General features: G+C 41.2%; 1 protein-coding gene across 3 annotated transcripts; it reads right to left on the bottom strand.

Moving 5' to 3' along the window:
• Window positions 1-488: 488 nt before the first annotated feature.
• dpf3 (double PHD fingers 3) lies at window positions 489-27,493 on the bottom strand. 3 transcript variants are annotated; one of them, XM_085132718.1, is made up of 12 exons: window positions 27,187-27,487; window positions 16,323-16,483; window positions 13,933-14,040; window positions 10,980-11,113; window positions 10,541-10,636; window positions 10,221-10,293; window positions 9,792-9,833; window positions 8,898-9,035; window positions 8,636-8,764; window positions 3,870-3,982; window positions 3,482-3,563; window positions 489-3,347 (listed from the first exon to the last, which is right to left on the bottom strand). In XM_085132718.1, the coding sequence occupies exons 1-12, from the start codon at window positions 27,216-27,218 to the stop codon at window positions 3,280-3,282; spliced, it is 1,176 nt and encodes a 391-aa protein (XP_084988844.1). In that variant the 5' UTR covers window positions 27,219-27,487; the 3' UTR covers window positions 489-3,279. The 3 variants fall into 3 exon arrangements, with proteins under 3 accessions (XP_084988844.1, XP_084988845.1, XP_084988846.1); XM_085132719.1 differs by lacking the exon at window positions 9,792-9,833 and having other exon boundaries at window positions 27,187-27,484; XM_085132720.1 differs by lacking the exons at window positions 489-3,347; window positions 3,482-3,563; window positions 3,870-3,982 and adding an exon at window positions 6,019-6,444 and having other exon boundaries at window positions 27,187-27,493.
• Window positions 27,494-27,779: the final 286 nt, after the last annotated feature.

The following is a 27,779-nucleotide window of genomic DNA, read 5'->3' as shown; positions in this document are numbered from 1 at the left end:
GGTCGTACCTTCTTTTATTGTTTTACGGTAGGATAAACGTAGCTATTTCAGTTTTAGTCTAAGTGCCTTTTTTACATATAGATGAACTGTTGGATTTTCCAGACCAGCAAGTTTAGGGAAGTCGTTTATGGGGTTACACTCTGACACACACACGCACACGCACACACACACATATACACCTCCACATTTCAATGTAAGGAACAAACACCCACTGATGTATAAAATAAAGACCGGGGCAGTCTCAGAGCTGCGAGTCCCTGAGCCCTCACTCTCGTGCGAGAGCTCAGAGCTGCCCTTGCTAAGCAACAAGTAAAACTGTGTGTTTCTCCTCTCTGATTCTCAGCTGAAGAAGTGTTTTAGAATATATCTCTTAACACAGTTCACTGGAATGAGAGAGTATTCCCACAGGAGAAATTGGAAACAGGTCTGCTACTGACCGGGCTATTTTCATTATATGCTTAATATACAAGCAAACAAGAATCAAGCTCTTTATTTTAACACAATAATGAAACATTTATTTTAACAAAACATCACACATTTGGATCACTGTAGTTGATGGCATCACCCCCTCTTCCCCACCCAAAAACACCATACATGACATTTGTGTAAGGAAGACGCAAATGACATTGAAAACTCACCGGAGAAAAGCACAGTGAAAGCCTCAGTGTGTTAATAATGTGTCTATGCTACCTCATGATTGTCAGTGGAAACGTGTTATCAAATACAAACACATAATAACACAAAACACAAATGCAAAATGTGATATCCTGTCAGGAGAAGCACACTATGTGTACTTTGAGGATCATTTTCTCCTTTTTTCATTTCTTCTCTTGAGGTGTTTCGCTTTTGAGAGTCAACTTTTTTTCATAATATAAACAATTTTCACAGATTTTAGTGCTCAGTCTAACATGGAACCAAGTAAACATTAACCTTATTCACACAGCTGTACAAATGCAGCACTCCCAGAATATATTCTGTTTTTAACTGCATACAAAACACAGGACACAACAGTATATGCTGCTTCCTTGAGAGATAATAATGTATGAAGGTTTCATTATAAACACAATAAATTTACACGAGTGGTTCCCAAACTGTTGGAAAGGCCCTCTATATGGATGTTCATTTTGAAAGATGTCTTCACCCAAATGAAAGAGCATGCTGCCAAAGCAACAGGTGATGGCTTAAACCTGACCTTATAGAAATGTTAGACAATATGGAGCCTAAAAAAACTAGCAGAAAGCACAGTCTGATATCAAAAAAGATGATAAGAGTGTACAACTTTGCCACTGCGAGACAAAATCTGGAAAAAAAAACTAAGAAATGTGACTGATTTTCAAAAATGTGTGAGATTTTTGAAAATCTTCACCCTGGAAGAAGCTCCCATTTTCAGTGCCTTGGACGAAAGGTCAAAATGCATAGAAAAGGCTATGTTTATCAAAATACCTGTGTATGTATGGGTAGTGTAGAGTGAAACAATAAAAGCTGAACATTTTTCAAAAAATAAAGGCTGTTCCATCAAAGCTTAGAAAGAGCAACTACTTACTGCTGACCAGTCCACAGCATTGGACTTCTAAGCACTTAACCGGACAGGCAACACTGAAAGACTTGAGTATAATAAGAAATGGATTGGATTGCTGTCTGATGAAGAGTTATAATCAATCTCCAATTAAAGATATGATGTATGGTTAGAGGCTAAAATCACAATGCTAGTTATTGAACCTTTTTCACAGAAATCATTTTTAATTAAGCCTTGCTCCTAAATAGAAGATGTTCATTATTGTCATTAGTAACATATCCATTTACCTTCTATGTCAAAATGGATGTTGTGAAAAAAGTCTAAAAGTTGATAGCTTAGCTTCAGTGTTTTAGTTGTGGCTTTGTAGGCATGATTAAACCCTTTTTATGGTGTTTTTTCTTTTAAAATGAGTCAGCTGAATAGCTTAAAATGTTCAATCAACTCATGGAGTTAGCATGAAATAGCTGGCTAGCAGCAGCTGCTAGTGAAGTTGTTTTTTCAGACAAAAACCAAATTCAGCGAAAGTGTAGGCAAATAAATTGTTTAAACTGTGATATGTGAATCTGCCACTGCAAGCGTTCCCTTCAAATTAACTATAAAAAACAGAAGGATTAATAAGGAATTGTTTAAAGAACAAAAGTGCGCTCTGATGCTAGCAAGGCTAACGATATTCAGGTTAATGTCAGAATTTACTGAGAAGAAAACCTGTAGCTCTGGCTCATTGACATGTCAGTCAAATAAAGTATGAAGTTGTATTCTTAGTTCACTGAAGATGTAAAGTTGTATTTCTAATAAGAAATTTCAGGTATTTATTTAATAAAATGCAGTCAGTCTATAACTTGGCTGGGAAGTAGGAGATAGAAAATTTTGGGAACCACAGATTTACAGATGACATTTAGATGAATATTTTTTATTCTACTTTTTAAAGTATTACACCATTAGTAAGGTGTCCTACTGAGCACCACAGTATCCTGGTAACTGAACGAATACAGAAAAACAGACGTGGCTATAAAGTCACTACGCTCCAAAGGGAATGATAGTGGTGGCTGTTTTATCGCCCCATTTCCTCTTAACGCAGGATATAAATTTCACCAAGCTTGACAAAACCTGTGAAAGATGGCATAACTAATACTGAGTCTGTCCAGATGTAAAGTGGGAATGTCACTGTAAAGCCTAAACATAGCAGAGGAGTAGAGCTGGAAGGAGAAATCTAAACAAACATTAGTCAAACTCACTCAAGGTTTCCCCACTGGAGAACTTAAGCTACAAGGGAAGGAAGTGATGCAGCTTCAGCAAATACTCTAGGAGAAACACCTTCCAAATCATACTCAAATAAATCCAAATCAGGGGGGAGAACATGCAGAAATGCAGTTAAAATAAACGTGTACTTCACATGCACATGTTCTACACCGTATTGGCCATTATCAATCTTGCTTTGGCTTTTTGCTGTCTGCTGAGCGGTGAGGTAGAGAAACGAGGGAACAGCAGATCTGCTGTTAGCTGACTTACGCTTAAGATGGCGTATGGCATTTGCATCTGTGAGTGTCGCTTTGCTTTATGAGAGGTAGAGGATCTCTGAGCCTCACACGGGAAACTAAGCCCTGAGCCTGCTAATGCACCGGAGTGTGTATCTGTGTATATGTGGGTATTGTGTGTGTGTTGGGTTGTATCTGGGAGAAAGTATATGTCAAACAGTGAGTGCATCTGTACAAATATATATATATTGTGTTTACATGTGCTTTAAAAAATGTCCAGGGTGTCCTTTATGCTTCTCCATAGGCTGAGGCCTTGTCTTTTAACAAGTCCAAACACAAGTGACAGCTCCAGCTTCCTGTAAAGAGAGGAGAGAAGGAATGGTTGAAATCTTTTCCATATATAGACTTTGCCTGTAGCAGCTTTCAAACATATAATATAGCACCACTGATGTACACTAAAAGCTGTCAGAGTGGCTTTTGGCTGCGGTACCTTCAGGAGGCTGGGTCATCGGTGGCTTCAGGCAGTACATGTGGTATCCTCTGTCACAGTCATCGCAGAACAGCAGCTGGTCCTGCATGAACACACAGTCACTGTCATTATTTTATACAATACATTATAAAACAGGGGCTTGCTGGTTGCACATTGCATATAAAATTAAAATCTTAATTAATCTTTACAGACTTTCAAATTTTTTTGCATACTTGGCTCCATATAATTCTATATCTACACACAGATAATTTAATATGGATTATTTCTCTGATAGGCTGCACACAAGCTGGTGAAAGGTCATTCCATAGCTTCACAGCCAATTCAAAGTGAGAGCCGACATTTCTGGAGACACAAAGGTTGGCACAAGGTTTTCCTCTGCGATACATACATCATTTTCCGAGGTGCCACAGAGGCTGCAGGACTTGCACTCGATGCACTGCCACTGGTATGTCCTTACGGCCTGCATCATGTTCTCAGTGAACTGCAGACATGTCGGATGACCTGTGTCGGGACGGTGAGACAAACACAAAGGGAAGCAGGGGCAGGAGAAGTGGATTGCCGAAAAAAAGTTTACAAACTGTTTTGGAGTGATTTTAAAGTGGATCTGTTAAACTGATTTCTAGCTTTATATTCTTATTCTCTTATTTTGTGACTCACCTAGCAGCTTTGCACAGTTACAGTTACGTGTTTTGAATTAATTTTAACACTGGCCATCTGTCTGGTGACAGTGAAGGCCAGTGAGTTCATTGTCATGTTCAAACAAACTCCGATCACTGATTAGCAATTTGTGACAGCACATTATCCTTCTGGATCAGTAGATGGGTACACTGTGTTCTTAAAAGCATGAACATGTTTGGCAATAATATGGCAACTGTACTAAGGGGACCAAAGTATCCCATTTGAATGTCCAAGCAGAATTCAACTCATCAGACCAGGCGGCGTTTCTTTCAATGGTTCCGTTTTCCAATTTTGGTAAAGTCATGTAAATTGTACCCTAACTCTCCTGTTCTTAGCTGACAGAAGTAACACCTGTGTGGTCTTCTGCTGTTGTAATCTGTCTGTTTCATGGTTTGATGCTTTGTGTGATGGCTAGGACGGCTGTGTGGGAAAATCCCAGTGGATCAGCACTTTCTGAAATACCCACCATGCACCATGTTTGGCACCAGCAAACATGGCGCATTCAAGATCACTTTAATCCCCTGTCTTCCTGAACTTTAGCTGGTTGTTTGTCTACATTAATTGAGTGGCTGTAGCTCAGCAGGTAGAGCAAGTCATCCACTAATTGGAGGGTTTTTGGTTTGATTCCCGGCTGCTCCAGTCTGCATGCCAAATTGGACAAAATAATGAACCCAGAGTTGCTCTCTGAAGCATCCAACGGAGTATGAATGTTAGCTAGAAAAGCATGTTGTTGTTTCTGCTCTACTCAGGTAGAGTAGAAAATCGCTATATAAAAACCATTACCATTTACATATTGGACCGGGTTGCTGACCAGGTGTACCTAATAAAGTGCTTTTGCCGCTCTCCAGGTGGTTTTGCTTTTTATGTTTTAACTTTCATTTCATTTGCCTTTAAATTGTTTTTAGTTCATCCAAATGCGTTACATTTTGTTTTAGCTGCTTGCTGTGTAGCACATCGATCAATATCTGCTGTGCTTAAATGTGCTATATACATAAAGTGACTTGGCTAACATTGTGAAATATTTCCTGTAATGTGATCTAGTTCACACACAAAAAAAAGGATTAGACACTTCACCCAGATGGCTGCGTGTTTCTCTGTCTTTGTCTTCTATGACAGTGTTGACAGTGTATACAGCAAGTGATTATATGACAGGAAAACAAAACACATGCAGTCATGTGTGCACAGTTAAACACAGTCGAGACATATTTTATCCTCTTCTGGTAAAACTACAACCATGACAACACAAAAAGAAATATGTAAAGTGGTCCTCTTGTTGCCTGCCTTAATAACATTGTTTTTTGTAGCCTGCCCACATCATCACAGTTATGAGAGGACAGTCATAAGTACACTGGTGTCAATGGGGTATCAATGAGCCATATGCAAGGGTGAACTGACATATATCTGGACTGGGAAGGAAGCCCAAAACACTGATCGCACTGATCCCTCTAAGCATCATGGGTAAAATAACAAGGAATGTGACCTGTGTAGATATTTGAGTTACTGCCGTCCTCACAAATTACTCTAAGGAATCGCAGTTGAGAAGAAATCCGCGGAGACACTTTTAAGAGACATCCTGTCGGCTTAAATGGATAATGGAGTGGTGACTGGCTCTTACCTCGCTGCTCACTGTCCTCTTTAGCTAGTGGAGTGACTTGAGAGTCCAAGTGCCTCCCTCTCCCATGTCACGTGTTTATTTTACCATGGAAAAGTCATGTTTTTAATTCCTTATTCCGTAGTCCACAGCGCTATCGACGTTTTTGGTCCAGATTTAAGTGGCATGTAGCAAAGATGTATAGTTTGTTATATTGATTATCTGATGCAAGCAAAGTCAAATGTAAGGACATTTTTATTTATTTATATTTTTGTTTATGAAAAATGGAAAATGGCTCAACTGTTGAAAAATCCATGAGGATGGTAAAAAAATATATATTAGTGTGTCCATGAGAAACTAATTCCCAAGCAGAAGCATATGTAAATATATATCCTGCATCCTTTCCAAGACACTTTCCAGAAGTGTCTTCACTGTGGTTTTCTGCAGTCCATTATGTGCCTCATGAGTCTTTCATTGTTCCCTCAATAAAAGTTTTAATGGCAGAAGGCTCAGCTAGTCAAGTTGTCCCATTATTAGCTCTCAGCAACTACATCACTGTCTGAGAACAAAATATCTTCCAGCTCTGCATCTTCAAAGCCATGAAACGTGGAGGCCTCGCTGTCTGACGCGCTGCCGAACAATTCTTCGAGAGTGCTCCGCTTCCTCCCATCCTTCTTCGCTCCTCCTCTTCCAGCTACCATGAAAACATCAGCATCAGAGCAACACAGACAAGGCCACACAGTCTCCCAGTTGTTCTAGCACACTCTACCGTAGTAAGACAACATCTCGCTTGCTGAAATGATTCAACCAAAGGTTTTTTGCTGAGATATCCAGCAGATGCCGTTTTCGGCTAGTGTGGGAAACAAAACGGGGGGGGAAAAAGGGGAAAAATGCAGCCACATGTGCCAAAGGATAATGCATGAAAACTGAGCAACAAAAGAGTGAAAGCATGTTGTCTAAAGGCAGAGGTCTTTACTGATGGACGAGGCTGACATGGAGAAGCATGCAGGATGGAAGCAAGCGGCGGATTCTGCAAATTCGTATGATTCTTTCCTGTGGTTGGCTCTCAGTTCTTATGATCTGAAAGGCTCATTGACAACCCCATTGAAGAGACACTTGAAAGCTTTTATTGCACACCAAAAGCATCTAAATCTACATTATCACCTGAAGATACAGATTTGTTTGAATTTTTGGGGAACTTGTTCTGAAAGGACTACATTAAACTGGGTAACAACATGTACCTCCCCTCATCTCCCTCCTAAATATATGTGTGTAATTTATTCCTTTATATTTGATGCAAACTTTTAAACTGCATCACATCTGTGGCCGATAGAGAAACACAATTTAAATCCGTGTGGCAAAGATTAACATCGCAAGAAAGCGAGCGATACACATGAACAAGATCGTGGACAAAAAGGAAGTAAAGAGAAACAAAAATGAGATGTGTAGTAAGACTTAAAGTAAAGTATGAGTCTAGCAGACAACACATTTCTGAAAAATCTCCACTGTCATTCTCACCTGCAAAGAGAGATCAATGAAGTGATTGATACAACTCACACACAGCTAGAGGGCAGTTAGCTTAGCTTAGCATAAAAATATAGAACGGGCAGGAGCGGTGGGGGTTACAGGCTCTTTCATGAGGTAACAACATCTTACCAGCACATCTAAAGTTCACATTTTGTTTTTTAAATGTGTTTAAAAACCAAAAAGGAGATTTTTTTTTACCTCTGAACCAAACGAGGCTAACTGTTCCTTTTAAATTGGACTAAGCTAACCTAAGTGTACTGTGTTCTCATGAAAGTTTCTGTAACTTGCTGGAGTTTTTACGAGATGGAGGTGTTAGCCCGATGCCTAGCCCCAAACACGAAGGGTCATGTGCTGTTTTTGCCATGCCTTGCCAGGGTTAAACCCTTCCAACAATATAGCTTCAAGCGCTCAAGCCTACCCACCATGGCAAGGTAACAGCACATGGGCAGCCTAAGCTTATGGAGAGGGGGGCAGGCTTAAGACCACCAGGTGGAGGACAGTAATGGCAAAGCTGGAACAGATGGGACTTTCAGGGGGTGAAGCAAGTGCTCATCACCCACCAGGGACACCATGTAATAGATACATAAAACCTAACCTTATGCATGGTATCAAATCTCATACTTCAGTATTTACGTTTAACTAATAAAAAAATAGTTTCCACTTGAGAAATTTTATTGTCTTTCCACTTAAGTCAGTGGGAACAAAGTTGGAAAACAACTAGGAAAGCCAGTTAAAATCCAGTTACTGAGCTGTTGTTGTCACATACGTACAGAGTTTTCTTACAGTTGTGTACATTCGTTAGAAACTTTATTAGCAGGCACACAAATCTGGCTGTGAGCACAGTAGCCATTCCCACAAGTTGCTGACACCTTCAGGTTACAAAACACAAGCCAACTAGAAGAAAGTTGGCTTAAAGGAACGATGGTCTTAAAAGGAATAATGTGGGTTGTTTCAGGCAGAGGATGAACTAAGAGGTGGCATAAAGGCCCAGTTTATGATAACAATTTTCGTTCTGAAATACGAGTGATACAAAGCTACTTTAGTACAGACAATGAATAAAAATATACAACTGGAAATGAGCACAACTGGTCCCCATTAACTTAGTGTTAAGCTTAGATGGTGCAAACTGTATATGAACAGACACATGAGTTGTATCAATACTTTCATGTCACTCTTGGCAGAAAAGTGAATGGGCACATTCTTAGTACGCCTTCTTGCTGTCCTACTGAAATCACTCATATGGCGTTCACTTTTTTCTACTAAGTCTTCTGGAAGGATTATATAACTATTGCTCCACTTGTGGTATCAATTAGTGCTTAGGCACATAAACCATCTATGACCAGTAAGTGAGGACTCACCAGAACGTCCGCAGTCAGAGCAGGACACCAGCTCCTCTGCTTGTCCTGTTTTCCTGTTGGAGTCCTGGTCTCCCAGGCAGAAGTCACAGTAGTCGTTGGGGATAACAGCACCATCGGGGCCCTTTTGAGCTGTTAGCAGGAGAAATAAGGGGAATGGTCCACGAGCTTCCATTCAGTCTGAGCTTTCGTAAGTAAGTGCAAGTTTTTGTGACCTGGAAATATCCCGTTAATCAGTATGATTAAATACCAGCCAGCAACTTACGTTTATGGTTCTCTGAACTCTGAGGAGGAGACGGAGCCATCTCTGGTTCCTTCTCCTCTTCTCCCTCCTCCTCTGCCAGGTGAGTGTGTGTGTAATGGTAGCTCAGGCCAGGCCGGTTCTTGTAGCGCTTTCCACACACTACAGATTTTTTTTTAAAATCACAGGAAAGTTAAAACCATGCAAAACTTCACACTGTCAGGTGAAAACATCAGTGTATGACACTGGTCTAAGTTAGTTGCTGTGAACACCTAGAGAGTCAGTGGAAGACGGTAAGGCAGAACCTCTATCTGCGAAATAACTACAACTATTTGTTGCTAAGAAAGTGTTTCCTAAGGTAAATAAGTGGAACTATAGCAAAGTTAAAAGACAGACAAAGACTTAAAAGAAAAATCATCTCATTTATGATATTTTCATGTTCATTTAGGAGTTTTTACATGGGTACACTGGCCTTGTAGCCATTATAGACGTTTCTCATTACACAGCTCTCTGGTGCATTATTGATCCAGCTATTTCAGCCTTAACAATAATCAACCAATCAATTCTATTTTCAAATATATAGAAATAAATCAAACCAGTGCAAACACTTATCTAAGAATAGCACACAGCTATAGAGAAACCTATTAAGCATGCACCCCTTAGATGAGCTGGTGTTTAAGCATCGGTTGGCGCATGCTTTGCAACAAGCAAGCATTGAGGCATTAGGTTTACTGTTAGCATCATGCAGTGCTTGCACAGGGATGCCTAGACTACCTTAAAGCAATTAAAGCATTGCACATATTCAGAGCATTAGCATTCAGTCAGTCAAGTACGCCAAATGCTCGCTAGCAAAAAGGCTATTCATAAAGACAGCTCAAGAAGCTCCTAGAAAGACAAGATGGAGACAGGTTGAGATACCTTCTTCAGCCTTTTTTGAGTTATACTTTTGTTTGTATCTATCTGGAACAGAGAAGACACAAAAGCAAACAATATCGGAAAGACAGAACAAGACACAAAAACGAGGATGAAATTCATCTGTCTGAGGCTCAGTCAGCATCTCTAGCCACAATTCCCGCGGCAATCCATTACTGAGGAATTCTGTCCAAGTACGAAAGTGGCATGCTGGTCAGGTCTGGATTAACAGCAAACTCTTTCTTCATGCTGCAGAGGACTGCTCTTAGCAACAGAGAGAGGGCTTTAAAATATATATTGATACACATGTTTTTTCTCTTAACAGCCAGATCTCAGGAGAACACAGTAGCTCTGCTCTGAGAAAACACAGTGACTGTAATCGCACCGATCGCAGGATGGTACATGTACAAAGAATGAAGTTTTCTTTGCCCTTACTGTCACAGACATAAGGTTTATCCTGGTCCTCGATGTTAACGGGTTCTGCCCTTCTGCGGCTCGAGCCTCGGTTCTGAAAGGATACACAAGACACGTGATCATCCATTTATTTCCTCCAACACAAGTTAAAAAAAAGCTTACTGTATCCTATAATGCTGGTAAAGTATTCTGCTTTCAGGTTGATGGTGGTGTTGAGTCTTAACCTATTTGGATTTTGTATTAATGTGACAAATACATTTTTTCTGTATTATTCTGTATTGCATTACAATTCAAAACACACACCGTCATATATAAATCCTGTTTTTGCTTTCGACACTCACTTTGCCTCTGTTTCTGTTCTTTCTCTTCGGAGTGTCGAGTTCAAAGTCTTCATCGTCATTGAAGCCATCCCCATTTTCCTCTGCCTCGAGTACTCTCTGCAGAGTGCAAACGCAAACAGAAAGACAGGGGTTAGACAGAGGTAGCATTACGTCTCAGGAAGCTGGAAATATATAGATGCAGACATATTTACAATTCTCCTGGTTAATGTTTGATTTACTTGTCAGGGGGTTTTCATTGTCATTTGTTGCAGGAGGACATCAAATCTACCCGGCCAATTTTCAGGGAAAGTTGGTGGAGAAACAAAACTTGAGATGCTGCCTCAGAGAAGAGTGGACTTCGGGCATTGGCCAAATAAGATGTCAAATGAGACGCATACATGAAGTTAAAGGGACCCCTACTGGTGACATATACTAATCTTCCGTATCTTATTTACCATACCTGTATTTCTAGCAATGTCTCGTCTTCCTTACTGAGGTTGTTTTTTTTCTCCAGCAGGTTGTCCCCCCTTAGTAGGGCCTCCAGGGCTGTGGCCTCCCCCGGTGCCCCCTCACGCTTTGGGGCCAGTTCTGCTTCTGAAGAGAGAAGGCGAAGGAGGGAATGACAAAAAGGAAACAAAGACCACTTGAGGTGGCATGTGTATGCGTCTGTGTATAGCAAGGCAAATGTGCATCAACCTGTGTGTTTTAATCCCACTTTTTCATCCCGGCATTTCGTACTAAAGTGGCTAAAAGCTGTTTAGCCTGTGGTCAGGCAGAAAGGAGCACTTGGGGTGTAAGGCTGCTATAAGTAAAGCTCTTATGTGAATGCATCCTTTCACACTGCACCTCGTGCTTCTCGACACTTACAAGTACAACTTTACGGTATAAATCTCCTGACAGAACCACAGTGATGCTCAAATCTATTTGTAAAAAAATGTAAAAACATTTTTTTATTGCAGTATGCTAGATTAAGCTACTAAACTGAAAACATATATTCCACCATAAGAAGTCGCCTGTGAGCCATGCAGCTCATGTCAGCCTGTGCTCTCCAGGCTGCCGCTGGTGAGATAAAATGATCATATGATGATGATATCAAAAAAAAATAGAGTGAGGGCATTTAAAAGTAAATATATCTTCCTATAAATACAGAGGAAGAAGAAAGAAGCTCAGCTCTGTGGTTACTTACACGTGTATTTAGGTACATTTTGCCTAAATGCCTCAAAGTCATTCGTTAACAGGTCGTCTAGTCCATTTTCTTTTATTTATCGTTTTATTATGTGAGGTGCAGTTGTGGTAATTTAGCACAGATGGTAGGTGACAGAGTTTAATGATTATCATCGGGGTGGACGAGGTTTTATGAGGAAGGAGGGAGCTTTGGGAATAATGAAAAGCAGGCTACCAGATCCAACATCAATAAAAGATAAGACAAGCGTGCTATGGGAAGGAAATTAGCCAAATACATTTATTTTTAAAAAAACATTCACTGCTTTTAAGTCTGTAATATTTCTCATATATCTCATTCTTCTTTATTTCTCCCCCTATCTAATCTCCTTCATCATTCCTGCTTTTGCTCTGTTCATTTCCACAGAGACGAACTTGCTGCAGCAGCCCTGCCTCCTTGTCCTCTCCTTTCATCTCTAATACCAGGATGAGAGCCGAATGAAACTAAGGCTATGATAAGAAAAGCAGGGAGCGAGCACAGCTGCTGAGGATGTAAGACACTTATTGAATACAGAGCTTCTGTACCTCTGCGTCTTCCCTCCTCCTCTTCCTCCTCCTGTCATTTGTCTTTTTGTATGCTATGACTTTGCTTGCACTGCCTCTGTGTTTTCTTCATTCAATCACCGCTCTGCCTCCCCTCCCCAGCACATACACATTGTCCTTTACTTTGGTCTCTTTTGACAACCTCCTTCCTGTACACGAAACCCACTTTCCTCCTCTAGATTGTACTTCATTTGTGTCTTTACCTTCTTTTTTGGGGCTAAAGAACACATTGCCTCATTTAATACATGCATGCACAAGTTGCCTGGATTTAAATTCTTAGGTGTGCATCAATAATTTCACATGTAAAGTCCAGTTTACTCATCTTCAGCCTGTGAAAGCAGTTGCAGAACACCTTTTTTCCCTCTGGAGGATCAAAAGAGGTGACAGAAAGAGGTTTTTGGATGTTTGAAAGAAGTGGGCATGACGAAAGATGCTGCTGAGTTGCTTTGTGAGATTTTGAGAGCGACTTCACAGTCAGGATATCTTGACTTCTGCTGCTCCTACACAGATCTTATGTGTTTTGTTTTAACCTGCTATATAAAAGACTAGTTGAGAGGACAGAAAAATGGTTCCTGAAACCCTAACATGAGCTGGGACGTGAAAAAGGAAAAGCGAAACTCTACAAAAACAAGGAATTCATAAGTGGCATGGCTTCTGTGTATTCACAGAGACAAACCTCTCTGCTCAGGAAGCATTAAATAAACATAAAGCATTTTGCAAAAGCCCACGAGGGGAGAATTCACATTCTTCTGTTTTGTTATGATAGACATCTGGTCCAAACTACACAATAGGATATCTCAAAAACAAAAGTCAAGAATTCTGCACTTCACCTCTCGGCGTCCGGAAATTTTGCATGCCTCTTTAACTGCAGTGTTACCTTCTCTAATTTCTTCTGTTTTTATGCAAGCTTGTCGGTTGATGAGCTGGTTAGCTGTAGCTTTTGTTTTTTTCTTGTTGTTTTTTTCCTAATCAGAAGGACTCTCTGTCCTCATTTTGAAAGCAAAGCAAGTCATTCTTAGCGGAAAGCTCCAGAGTATTAGATTGCATCTGGAAGACAGCGAGAGGGGAAACAATAGAGTAGAAAAGCAGAAACAAAGACTTGCCTTCATTCCCCTCCTTCACAGGTTCCTGGGGGCATTCCTTTGCTAAAATCCCAACCCACCCGTTATAACACACATTCTGTATGCATGCATGGATGCACACACTCATAAGAGAGAACACACTTCGACCTCATAGGACTCACTTACATTGTTATGCCTCATGGACAAATGATTATAGAGGCCCAGTTAGGGTGCTTCTGTGGTGCAACGGGGAGCAAGAGTCGTGTGTGTGTGTGTGTGTGGGGGGGTATTTGTGTGCCTATACATACGTGCGCCTATAGCCACAGAACAGAGAGAGAGGCGGCATTGATTCGAAGGAGAAAATGAACCTGGAGACCTGGTAGGAGAGACGGGCTAACCCGAGCCAGATGGCCAGACAGCAAGCGTGCGCAATAGCTACATGCAGATACCCAGCAGCACAGAGGCCACAAATAAAACAGATGTATTTATGTGACGGCATGAATAAATTAAATAAAATGCATTAAAGTAGGCACCGTTGCGTAACTGTGGGTCTCGACTTTCACTGCATGGCTGTGCTGTTTGTCTCACCTAGTCGAAGCTCACACAGGCGGAGCTGGGGATCCAGGGGAGGGTGGAGTCGCCTCTTCTTTCTCCAGCAACGAGAGGGGTAGGTATACATCTGTCCTGCTGCCTGGCCTGGAAACACACACACATCCATATATATGTACACACAGAGAGTCACACAGGCACACAGGAAGAATTTTAACAACCACTGGCAAGCATACCATTTTAACAAACCTTGCATTGAGCTCTGCAACACGCAAACACAGTAATGCACACAGAGGCCTGGTCTTTCCTGACACTTAATATGTTGTAATATGATTTCCGTAGTGCTCAGGCACTACCCCATATATTCAGAGGGGTCCAGCTCTTGTGATCAAGTTCTAGAGACTATGTATCACTCGCGAGCTAAAATTGCAGCTTTAATGTCATTTATCTAAGAAGTACCAAAAGATACATCAGTATGCTAATGTTGAGAAGATGCAGTTTTACTTTTTTCCAGTCAAATGCTGTTTGCTCTCAAACCCTAATCGTATTCCACCAATAGCCACGTAGGAGGGAGAGATGAAAAACAGGGGTTTTAAGTCTGCATGAGCGGTGAATAAAAATCAAGAGTTGGAGGGGGAGGGATAAACCTAGAATAAATGCATATAATGTGACTTAGGTCTGCCACAAAGTATAGGGTGTGGCCTGAAGGGCTTTGCATACAAGATGGAGAGCAGGCTATTTGTGTCCAGCTCCCAGTAAATAGCAGATTGTTCCCTTTGGCTTCACAGAAGAACCAGATGTGCATAATGCATTCTAAATGCTTATGGATAAATCGGCAAACAGTAATTCGGGGAATATACAAAAGATGAGCTGGCAGACTTTTTTTTACTGATGGAGGAAATCCATTAATTCATATTTATCAGTGTTTTCTGATATATGTTTATTAACTTTCCTGCAGCGAGTTGGGCAAGAAGATTGATAAGATGAAGCTCCAGCATGAGGCTGTTCATCTTAGCTTAGCGTAAAAACTGGAAGGCAAAAGCTAATAGCTAGCCCAGCTCTAAATTCACCTACCAGAACTTGTAAAGCTCGCACATTAACATGCTATATTTCACAGTCATTTCCTGGAGTCTGCACTGGTTTCCTGGCAGGCTCCTTTCAATATTCCCTGAGGAGTGATTGTTTCTGGCCAAAAAATTAATCCAGCTGTAATTCAGACTTTTGACTTTTGTTAGCAGATATACTGTATCGGTGAGTGAGTTGTAGACGGACTGTTTGTATATTCACAGTCAAGTCAAGGGAGCTGTTCTTCCTTCTTTTCTTAAATCTGAGAAAGTAACTTCTTTCTGGCCAAAATCATAATTCAGATCCCAAAAGCAAACAAATAATGTGGTTCTTTTTAAAGTTGTTTTTTTTTTAGTTTAAATTCTTTCAGCTCCAAAAAGAGTTACTGTAGCTTTATTGGCCAAAAAAAGATTTATTATAAACATAGTGTGCCATATTACACAAAACATAAACTACACTCACGAGATTTGATGAAGTTCAGTTAGTTGATATATAATATCTCCTAGACACCGATGATACAGGATTTTTAAGACGAATACTAATGCTGATATTTAGTGATTTAAAAATCCAATAATCTGATATGTTGGTCGATTTTTTTTTTTCTTTCAGACACACAAAACAAGAACAGATTTCCCTGACATTTGTTAGGGAAATGTGACTCTGCCCAGTCTGCTGAGAGCCTGATAGGGATGTTGCAGAGCGCCCTCTGGACAAACTATGCAAAATAAAAGCTGTTTCTCCTGTCTGTTCACTTTTTGAAGTATTCATTTATCAGATGGTAAAAAATGTCAGTACTGATAGATCAGACCAAGGCTAATATCAGCCGAAAATATTGGCTCATTGATAAATTGGTTGGGCTCTAATATCTGCCAACTTGTAGCTATAGCGATATAACCATAGCCCAGGTACTTTAGTCAAGATTTTTTTTTAGTTGATTTATTTTAGTAAGAGGAAGACATGCACCAAATGGCCTGGGGCGGTTTCAAATCTGGGCTGCTGCGTTAGCCTCGTGGCATATGGGTTATTTGTTTAACCCAGTGAGTTAAATGGTGCACCTACTCAAGAATGATTTTTATTTTTTTTTATGTACACATTCATGAATAGAGCCTGATCAGGTCTTTACATATGACATATTTAGTGAGTAAAAAAATCCACACTAGTGGCAGTACAGATTAGAAGTTTACATTTTTACTACTGTTTGCATTCAGTGCTGCAGCCAGTAGCTGTAGCCTTATGTTGAATTTTTAAACGAGAGTGACATCAATCATCTCCCTGAAGCAAAAAAAAATGCAGATATCTCCAAATGCAGACTTAATGAATGAATAACTTTTGCTACATTTTTCAACCTTTGCGGTGTTTCTCACCTGGCTGACGTTGATGCTTTTCCATCCAGATGTAACAGTTGTTCTGTGCCACACCGGTTTGTGAGTCCAAGAAGGGCATGCGCACGCTGCGCTCTGCACAGAGTCGGGCATTGTAGTTCCTACAGTGTTCGATGGCCTCCTTGTAAAACTGGTCGCCAAGCCTGTCCACAGAAAGTACACGGAGAACATGTTAGGAAAACAGGCACACGCAGCTTTGATTCCAGTGTAATCCATCAGGTTTGTTAGCATTAACTTCTACATCAACTGCCCCATTCATTCAACATCTGAATTAAATGCATTATATGTGGCTACTGAGTCACTCACAACAACTGTTTATATCTTATTAACTAAATGCTAACATTTGTGGATCGTTAACGCCACTAGTATAAATTGGATATCAGCTGGGTGTTAGTATAATACAAAAACTTGTTCTGGCTTTACAGCATAAAGGCAGCTGAACTGAAAGTGATTGGCATTAGAACAGTGAGGACAAAAATAACAGGAAATGATTAGGAACCATTAGAAGAGATGAAATGTTTCATGCTGTCGAATTTATAGATGACTAAGTGTGCCACAATAAAGTCCACACAACAGATGTGCTATAAACAGATGTGCATCGACTGATAAGAGGATACAAATCAGGATGTGAACCATCAATAACCTACACAGTCCCAGTCTCGCAGCAGGATTTCTGCAGCTAAGATCATTAGAGTCAGAGAGAACAAACCAAGATTTATTTGCTTCCCTTAATGATTAAGTCTTTCTTAAATGAGACACATGTGAAAGAGACTTTTCTGTTTAGCATGAAATCCCTGATCATTTAATCCAATGCAGCATAATTAGTGTCAAGGAGGTTGTTTTCCATAATGCCACAAGGACCTTCTGTTGCTAGGCTGGAACATGTTGAAAGCAGCAGAACAGCGTCAGTTTTTCTGTTTATTTACATACAAGTCTATCTGGCTGCCTATCACCCGTCTCTCTGACTGGCCAAGCTAAGACGGGCGGTCTGTGGATACTGCGCACAGATATGTAAAGAATGCCAAGCTGGACAAAGACCAGCTCTCTGGTCACACTGAATCTCACAAAGATGTGCAGTGTTTGGAGATGGAGGGTGCAGAGGGGGAAGGAAGGAGGGATGGATAGTGGGAAGGGAGAGGGATAAGAAGTGGAGTGACTAGCAGTGGAGCGTGAACCAGGTAGTGCATGCATAAGATGAAGGAAAAGAGGGGGTGAGTGTCACATAAGAAGTAAGAAGGGGGTGCCTACTTTGTAAGAGCAAAGAGGACATAAATAGGAATAGGAAGAGAGAAAACTGAACAATCGGACATGTGTAGAACAAATGGCAGCTGCATGTTTTTCACATTTGTTAAATGTGAACGTCAACTTTGGCTATACTGGTGCATCTGGACAAGGATGTTTCCTTGTTTTACTCCCCACATGTTGCATCTGCAGGGAGAACAAAGGCTCGTCTAAACCCAGAACCCTCTTTACTGGGTTTGACCACACGTCACAGTGTAGAAGGAATCATGCATATCTGTACCTTTTATTGCTTGGTGACCTTTTTGGCTCTCAAAATTTGGCCCAACAATTAGCTTTAGAGGGTATAGTTTTGTAGAATGTAAATGGAGTAACAGAAATGGCTTTTTATGGGAGGCAAAAAGTCCTAGTGGAAAACATATCACATGTCTGGAAACATACAAAGGACTGTTGTGTCCTATATCTGGATGCACAGCACTGCCTGACACACGCACTTCGGGTAAATCATCACATTTAACTCTAGTTATTTGTGTTATTAAGGAATGATAATTGCAGAAATGCCACTGAAATCCCATCAAAGCTCACTGTCTTGTCTGTGAATTGTAAAATGGCCTGTATTTATATAGCGCTTTACTAGTCCCTAAGGACCCCAAAGCGCTTTACACATCCAGTCATCCACCCATTCACACACACATTCACACACACATTCACACACTGGTGATGGCAGCTACATTGTAGCCACAGCCAGACAGCCACTGACAGAGAATGAATTGTTATCAAGAGTATATTTAATCTAATCCACAGTGCTACAAAAATGACTTTGGATTAATGTCAGAGAGAAGCAACTCCTTTCAGAAACAGGCAGCCAGCAGAGACTCCAAGATTGCAACCAGGCAATAAACAGTCCAACAAGTGATCCCCATAAGTCCACAAATATAAGTCAAACTGCTGTTTGTGTTATAGATTTCTCTAACTCAAATCTGCTGGTGACTGTGGACTGGAATTCATTTATATCAGGAACAATTCTCTTCATGTTGACTAAGGTTTTTGTGCAGAGACCTCCAGAAATGAGGGATGCAGCTGGTGCTTTTTGTGACACGTGTTTTTACAGTATGAGACCAGCAGTCACAGTGATCCACTCAAATCCAAATCTCCAGAAGAGACTTCCTGTCACATAACTCATGTTCCCAGAGGTAAAGTGTTATCTCGGCTGTCACTATCAGTTGGCTAGATTGAATTGTGTGCGTGTGTGTGTGTGTGTGTGTGTGCGTGTGTGTGTACCTACGGGTATTTCTCCTCATCCTTCCTCCCTCATTTTTTTCCCTCCCCCGTGTCATCCCATATTGCCTGTACGTTTCTGTCCCGTTTCCGACAACAAAGCGTCTGCGTAACCTCCCCGGGCGGCTTCATAAACTCTTACGTAAGTGAGTATCCGTGCACAGCTCGTTTGCCTGCTGTACATTTGTCTGCGTGTTGTATTCATTACGTGAGAGTAAATAGTGTATGAGGATGCCTCCAAGACTTCTGTCTGCGGCTTGCGTGTCCTGAGACATTCCTACCCAAACTTGATTTGACTATCCTCAATTGCTCTGTTCTCCAACCGTGAGTTAACTGTATGGCTGTGTGCAGTGATGGAGCTTATGTAAGGCGAGTTTTGCATGTCAGGGAACGCATTCCTCTTGGACACCAGCTTCCTGGATACTGATGGAATCTGCAGTTGTTACGTGTGTTTTTGTGTCTGTGTGCACCACTACGACTGTTTCAGCTCATTCCATGCTGGCACAAAAGAGCTGTGTATGCAACAGTCAGTATAGGTTTCATTGGTCTTGGATCACTATTTCATTCTATACCTATAGGCACAGGTAGGTCTATCGGTAAAAGCTTACAGAGGTAAAGAATATTTCAATCCCATCCTTTGTTCTGTGTTTGGACATCAGGGGCTATTGCCCTCACAGGTACCCATTAATGATGTATCACAGTTAAAGGGAGACATCATTGAACAGTTGAGGGGCTAATTTCATTTGCATTCAACTCAAGGCGAGCAAACAGGGTCTCACACGCACTCATGCTAGAGAAGGAAGTCCAAAAAGGGCTAATGAACGTTATGAATATTTAATGTGGTACTCAGTCCTTAGCCAAGGGAAGTGGAGGGTCCATTAATCAGCCTTTGTGTTTGGATATATGCTGTCATTTCTCTTCATCAGTCTTACTCGTATCTGTCACTTTCTCTTCCTCCTCGGTGAATTGAATATTTAGCCACTGAAAGAACTCATCAACAGCAAAATAAATCACTGTCATCCGTCTCTTCACGTTTGTGTTAATCTCTCAAGACTCTCTGTTTTCTTGCTCTTTTGATCCCATCTCAGTTTGCTATAATGTGCTACTGTATCTCACAGCCGATTATTTGCTTTGTTTTTAATAGTCTTTGCATTTTTAACACAAAAAGAAAAAAAAATTGGCCCCCAAAAAATTTAGACCTGTGTTCTCAAATGTGAACATTTAACACTTTCGTTCCCATGTGTGCTAAACTGCCTTTACTAATTATCCAAACCAGTTGACTTAAAAATATAAATTCTATTCTATTTTATTTATATGGTGCCAATTCACAACAATAATCACCTCAAGGCGCTTTATATTGTAAGGTAAAGACCCTACAATATTAGAAAGAACCCTCAACAATCACACGACCACCTATGAGGAAGCACTTGGTGACAGCGAGAAGGAAAAACTCCATTTTAACAGGAAGAAACTCATGGCGGAACCAGGCTCAGGGATGGGCAACCATCTGCCGCAACCAGTTGGTGGTGAGGGGAAAGAGAAGACAGCAGAGAGACAGGACAAAAGACACACTATGAGAAACAGAGCAAGAGTTTAATAAGAACTAATGATTAAATGTAGTAGTGGTATATAAACACACAGAGAGTGAAAACAGATAAGCAAAGAAGACGTGCTCAGTGCATCATGGGAAGCCCCCAACAGGCTAGGCCTATGCCCCTGCAGCATAACTACGGGATGGTTCAGGGCCATCTGATTCAACTTTAAGCTTAATTGTTAAGTTACATTAATTTAACAAGGGTGAGTTATACTGGCTTGTAAAAGTTAAAAGCACTTTAGTGCTTAGTTGAACATTTTTTTGCAATAAATAAACTTAAAAAACGACATTATGGATGGTCACATAAAATAAGAAAAGTGTCATGTGCCATAGACTGACAGTCTGTCCAGGGTGTACCCCACCTCTTGCCCTATGACAGCTGGGATAGGCCCCCTTCCTGCAATTCTGTTTTGGACAGGCGGAAGAAAATGGATGGTAAAATTAACGGGCTGATTTTCTTCTGAACACAAATATGAGATATCATTACATCTGCTAACATACAAAAATGCTTTTTGTAGGTGAACTCCAGCAAGCACCGTCTGATATAGTTCCAATTCTTAACCACAAAATGAGACCCTAATTACAGCATATTAAACTGTCTGAGCCTGCTTTTGGACGGAGCGTTTGTGTGTCTGGGGGCAGGCATGTTTGCAGGTGTGAATGCATAGCAGATTAAACTGTTGCTCTTTCACTACAGTTATTTGGAATTTTGAGATGTAGGCAGCTCTTTATCACACTAGTTTATAAAACTGGGCAGATATCAGTCATCAAGGCCATCAAGGCCAGGTTTTTGGTACACACTATATGGACAAAAGTATTGGGCTACACCTTTTAATCTTTGATTTCTGGCATTTTCAGTCCCGTTTCCACAGGTATAAAATCACACACCTATCCACAAACATTACTGAAAGAATAAAGAGTTTACTGAATCTGAGCGTGGTGCTGTAGTAGCATGTAACGTTGCAAAGTGGAAGTGTTAAGGAACACAGCAACTCAACCACAGCATGAAGTGGCAGACCATGTAAAGCAGGGGTCGGCAACCCTGGGCACGCCTGCCACAGCTGGCACGCCAAGGGTTAACTGATGGCACGAGCTGGACTGGCCATCGGGCATGTAAGATGTAACGGTAATGGTATAAACAATGAAAGGTCGTAGATTGGCCAGATGCTGGCCAATGTGTAAAAATAACTCAGTTGTTTGGTGGTGGCTATGGCGCATCCCCCACAGAGGCCAGCAGGTGGATGAGGGGAAAGGGGAGGCAGGAGGAGGAGAGACCCGAGGCGGCCGCCGGTCCGAGTGTCAGGTGAACTGAACTTCGGGTAAGAAGTTATGACCTGCAGTCTATCTGGGTCAGATATAAACCAAGTTTAGGTGGAGTTTATTTTCGTTGTGCTGACTTTACAGTCAGTTACTATAACTGGTACTGTGTGCTAGCTAGCATGACGGAGTTTCTATACAGCTGGGTGGGTGCTATGATGTTACTGATAGTGAACTTTATTTTATTCATAAGGTTAGTTAGTAGAGTTGCCAACTGTCCCGTAAAATAGAAAAAGACACAAAGCTGGAATTATTCTGTGTCTTTTTGCTGTCAGCTGCCTCTTCTTCTCTCATTCTCTCCCCCTCCCTCTCCTGTTGCTACTTCAATCGTGAAACTGATCAATGATCAGCTGAGACGCAAGTCCCGTCTCTCTTGTTTGTTTATCGCTCACTTTGCGCCAGAAAGAGGAAACCAGCGGATGTCGTGCTAAACAACAGTAGCACGTTTAAGCTAGATCAGCTGTTGTTAGAATTGATTTAATATTAATTTCTAGTATCAGTAGATGTTTGTTGGAGCCACAGCCGTAAAGCTTCTGGTCATGATATCGGTTTGAATATGTGGTGAGAGGGAAACATGAAGATGAAACCAGCAGATGTCCTTACTGAATCATCAGAGCTGATGGAGAAACAGGTTTAACTTTTAGGTGACATGAATGAGTTGAAGGGAAGTTATGAACTGTTTCTGAGAGACAAATAACACCAGGATCCTTTGTAGCTGACAGCTGGTAACTGTGCAGGGGTGGGTCTAGAAAAGTTTTGCCAGGGCTCCAGGTAGGGTATTAACAGGGAAAGGGGGGCACAAATAAATACTTTTCTTTCTTATTCTCATTTAAAGTGTCTAGCTTTTATTAAATAATTATCTGAATCTTACAACCAAAGTTTTTATCTGACGTAAAATGTATAGAAATCATACATATACCAACAAGACTGTACATCACTGTCACAACAGCGTTTGTTTTCATTCAAAGGCTTTTCCTATAATACCTGGTGGGCCGGTCTCTAGTCAAAATGCCCGGGCCGATTTTTTGTCCCAGTCCAGCCCTGGGGACGACACGCAGTGAATTAATCTGAGAAGGTGTATTAAAAAATAAATGGCCGGGCCGGCAGTGCACATCGCAAATTAGCTCGCATAGACACATTAGTTGTGGCGCTTCTTAATGACGGTATCTTAGCTAACACCCCCAACTACCAGATTCAACTTGTAATTGGCGAAAAAATAACCTAGCCTACTGGTGAGAATGATGTTGCTAGCAGGAAGTTTTTTCAAGAGATGTTGAAATTTCCACATCCAGACACTTCAAATGATTCAGGAGCTGTCTGCTCAGTGCAGCATCAGTACGACGGAAATACACGGATACATCCGTAGACTCGAGACAGAATTCACAATGCGTTTTCGGGACTTTCAGGTGTATGGACCAATGTTTTCTTTTCTGATCAAACCAGAAAGCTTTAATGAGCAGCTGGATTTGTCTCCCATTAACTGGCTGGACACAGAGGACATCGAAATGCAGCTGATTGAACTGAAAAGCACGACTCTGTGGGGGTCACAAACTCAGCTCGAATCCACAGCTGTGCGTGTTCATGGAGCTTGCATTTTCACCTGCTGGACATCACTACCTGACAAGTGTAACTGTTAATATAGAGCGTTATTAAATTTATTGCTAATGCAATCATATGGCACATTGACTTCTGAGGAAATTTTAGATGGCACTCATCATCAGAAAGGTTGCCGACCCCTGATGTAAAGTTACAGAGCGAGGTCATCGACTGATGAGGCTCATAAGTTACCAACAATCTGCTCACTCAGTAAATTCAGAGTTTCAGACCTTATCTGACATTAACATCGACACAAAAACTGTGCACTGGTAGCTTCACGGCAGGCTTTCCATGGTCAAGCAGGTGTCATGTACAGGTGACCCAGTACTGTTATTCACATATAGGTGTATAAGCGGTTCATCAATACAGACCATGGCATGAAATTTTTGTTTTTATTGTTGTTTTTTGTTAATTAAAGTTTAAATTAGCAGCTTCTGTACTGTATTGGAGCAGTATATTCACTGATTGGTAATTAAATGATGACTATAACAGTATGGGATGTTTTCTGAAATATTTTTTCCACTTTGCAGTAAATACAGTTGTGGCATTTGCAGTTCTTGAGTTATAGGAAAACTGAACAATCCTGCAAAAGAAACTGTGTCAAATACTTTAGAGGTGGAGCCCTGAAACATGCAGAACTGTTTAAATGTTGTGTGCCTGGCCGTAAGTGAGAGGTAATGGAAAGCTGTATGAGCAACGCTTTCACAATACAGTAATTAGGATGATCTCTGTAACATTACACAGATGCATCTTTTCTAATAGACTGTGCTGGACAGTACAACATATACACAGCATCTTGAAGGAAAGTTAATAGCATTAGGGAATGCTGGAGGTTAACCGCATATTGAGCAAAAGATGGTCAGAGGAGATCTAATCCAGTATAGGAGTAAGTAGGAGCCCTAGGGGGATGTGTGAAGCGGGGCAACAGCATGTGGGTACTGATCGGCTTCTTTGTGTGGCACTTTGTAGGTCGAGCAGTGTGAAGCATAGAGAAGGGAGACGGAGGAGGAGGGGCCAAGGAGGCAGAATGGGAGGGAAAGGGGGTGGCGGGGTACAGGGTGGGGATTTGATATGTCCTGGGGCACACGTGTTCCCTTTCAAACCCTGTCACACTCATTTTTCTCCCAAACACACAAATGACCGTACACACGAGCACATTCATGCACACACACGCACACACACACACACACACTCTTGCCTGTACGCAAACAGACACACAAAGGGAGTAAAAGGGAAAGGTGCAAAGTGCAGTCCGAGGTGGAGGGAAGAAGGAGAGAGGCAGGGCAAACAGCTGAAGAGGAAAGGGTGTTGCAGAAGGGGGGAAACCCTGAATTAGATGCTCTTGCTGTTGTTTTGCTGAGGGACGGGTGGAGGACCAGAGACACCAGAAGTCAGGAGAGGTGAAGGAGTGGAAGGTGTAGACATGGCTTGACCCATACGTCATTTCAACTCAGCATGAGCATTACTGGAGGAAATGTGGAGGATAAAATGTTTGTCCAACATAAAAGATTCTATTTTATATTGTAAAGGATACCACATGCTTATCTCTCAGCTCTCCAAAGTCTCACCCATAGAGAGAGAAAAATGTTTCCATGTGCAGAACATGGAAAAAAAAGAAAAAGCATTGATCACTGCTTGGAGGTTTCCATTTAAAAAAAATGTTCCTGTCCATTTAATTGTCTGTGCCTGGAAACCATTCTATTCCCATTCCCTGAGCTCGGATAGACAAAGGCCAGGGTTCAACCCAGCGCTCAGAGTGTAGTATAAATGTATGCAGCAGGACTAAATGCAGCCAGACAGACACCCCTCCACCCACCTCCATCACTCACTCATGCTCCCTCTCACAAGAACTGGGGGAGGGGCGCACTTCTACGCAAACATGCAAAAAAAAACAAAAAAAAACCCCACAATAAAAACCCACGACCCCAAACACACTGACAACCCTACATCTCTCTTACATTTCCTCTAATCTCAGTTCAAGTTCTCTCAATCCTTGTGCAAACAATACCAAACCACATCCCACCTGAGTTCTTTGGTTTTTATTTACAAATCCAACTCTAATGAAAGAAGGTAACAGGCGCGATATGCACATCTCTGCATATGAATCGCAGCGCTTATTTGAATACTTCTCATGTCGGCTTCTCATTATCCCACCCAGCCTCCCAGGATTCAATTACCAGAAGTCCTTTTGAAAATGAGAATTTGAGTCAGTTGAGGAAAATATGCATTGCTAAACATGAGCGAGCGAGTCCACAAAGCCAGACATATTTACTGCCATGTTCCTATGATTATAATTCATTTGTCAGAGCTGGGCACTGACAAGAGAGCAGGCTACATTATTACCACGTCCTCACTGAGCGCGCATTATTAACGTGCCACATCCTGAGTGCGACTCAGAAGTAAGGCCTTTTGTTTCAAACACAGCAGACTCTGTCTAAAACGTAGACCGCGACTTTACTTCCCAAGGCTGTAACTCACATGTTACTTGATATTGGGTCTTACATTCCAACACATTACACTTCACATACACTTTTCATTACAGTTGCCTCTCATATTTTGCTCTGAGCTTATACTAGTATGTCTGTTGTGGTAGGTGGGGTCATGTGTCCATATGCATATCGCTTTCCCTTTTTTGCAGATATTAGATTGGTGGGGGGGTGTCTATCTGAGAAAGCCCTGCTGCATGCAAAGGGCAGATGGGACTCCCTCCCTCCCTCTGCCCCAGCATCAGCCTGTCTTTTTTTGTTTTTTTTACTAGTACCTCCGTTAACAGATGGACCCAGCGAAACACTGAAATACTGGGACGCTGTCTAATCTGCTGCTCTACATGCACACAAAAGCAAACACATATACCTTCATTCCCTACAGCCTAATCTGTTTCGGTACAACACAGAAGCATTAAGTCCCCCCCCCCCCCCTCCTCCACACAGTAACCATGTATGACATGTTTCTGGTTGTCAACAACAACAAAAACAACAACAATGAAGAGCTCTACAAAATAAGAGCATCATTTCAGAATCTGTTTTAAGGGACCCGCAGCAGCATTCCGTTCAAATTATTAAAACACTTGCCTCTTGCACAAGAAACTGTCAAACACTGCGCATTCCACATGACCAGTGGTAAACATCTGCCGTCAGACAGCAGCAGGGGGGTGGGGGGGTCATGCATTCTGTGATATAATGAAAGTTGGTTTTATCCCGTAAATCTTTACTCTACTTAGGATCACATCCCATTAACCTTTTTTTTAAACCCATGCTCATATACATATTTTTCTACAAATGCATTTTCAAACCGCCAAGATCGGCTTTAAGCAGTTTATTCCTCCACGCACACAAATTAAAGTTAATGTAATAACCTGCTGTGCGTGAGCTTGTCAGGCTCAGACAAGCACGAGTCGCGCAGTGGGAGCTTTGTATCAGTACTTGCATTATATTAACTACACAAATATCCCCGACAAGGAGCGCAAGCAAACTACTGACAGACGGATATTTTTAAAAATTCTATTTATTTTTAAAAGTAGAATGTCCGCAACTTTATGCATAAATGAAACTGAATGTAGTCATTTGCGCGCGGACTGGTGATGTTTTCCGTTCGCACACCGTGCATAAGTGCATGCTTTTATATTCGTATTGCACAATACAGCAACTAGGCAACGGTACCTGAAGATACGGAGACTGCCCAAGTATATACTAAAGGTATTAAATGTTAGACTTATTTAAAAGCCCATGCAATCCCCATACAGTCATAATAGCTCGTTACATCCATCTTACACGATGCAGTAATTTCGTTAAAATAATAATAACAAAAAAGAAATGTACTTACGATTTCAAAGGATTATGAATGACAGTCGCCATCTTCCTGTAGGACTATAACGTAATATTCCAAATCTCGGTGTAGTTTGGGACCCTTATGAAAAAAAGAAAAAAGAAGAAAAAAACAGCCAATGCGGTCCTGTGCGCTGTGCTCCCTGCCAATACAACACCAGCATCAGGACTTTAGGCGTGGCTTCAGATAAATCTGTCAAAATGAATGCCCCAGACCCCAGATTGTAATAACACCATGAAATTAACTTGATTTAGCCTTATCAGTGAAAAACACAACATGAATGCTATGTAGCATGGGATACTATTACAGTCTCACTTCTAATGTTTTTTTTGTCTGTTTTGTTTTGTTTTTTTGTTTTTTTTGGGGGGGGGGGGGGGTTGAAGTTTGTTGGGGGTTTTAACGGCTGGAAAATAAATCCAACGACATAACATATCAAACATTAATTTTTTTTGTAATTTAAAGTCAGTGCCGCTTTAAAATATATAGTGTTAAGGGCGTATATATGTCGAACAGTCACTTTATTTTGTATTTCATATCCAACTGTTTCCGAGAATCCAGTGAAATAAAAGTAATTTTCTACACGGTTATCC

The sequence above is a fragment of the Neolamprologus multifasciatus genome, chromosome 15 (genome assembly GCF_963576455.1).
Source record: "Neolamprologus multifasciatus chromosome 15, fNeoMul1.2, whole genome shotgun sequence".
Taxonomy (NCBI): Eukaryota; Metazoa; Chordata; class Actinopteri; order Cichliformes; family Cichlidae; genus Neolamprologus; species Neolamprologus multifasciatus.
This window is presented reverse-complemented; position numbering and strand designations above follow the sequence as displayed.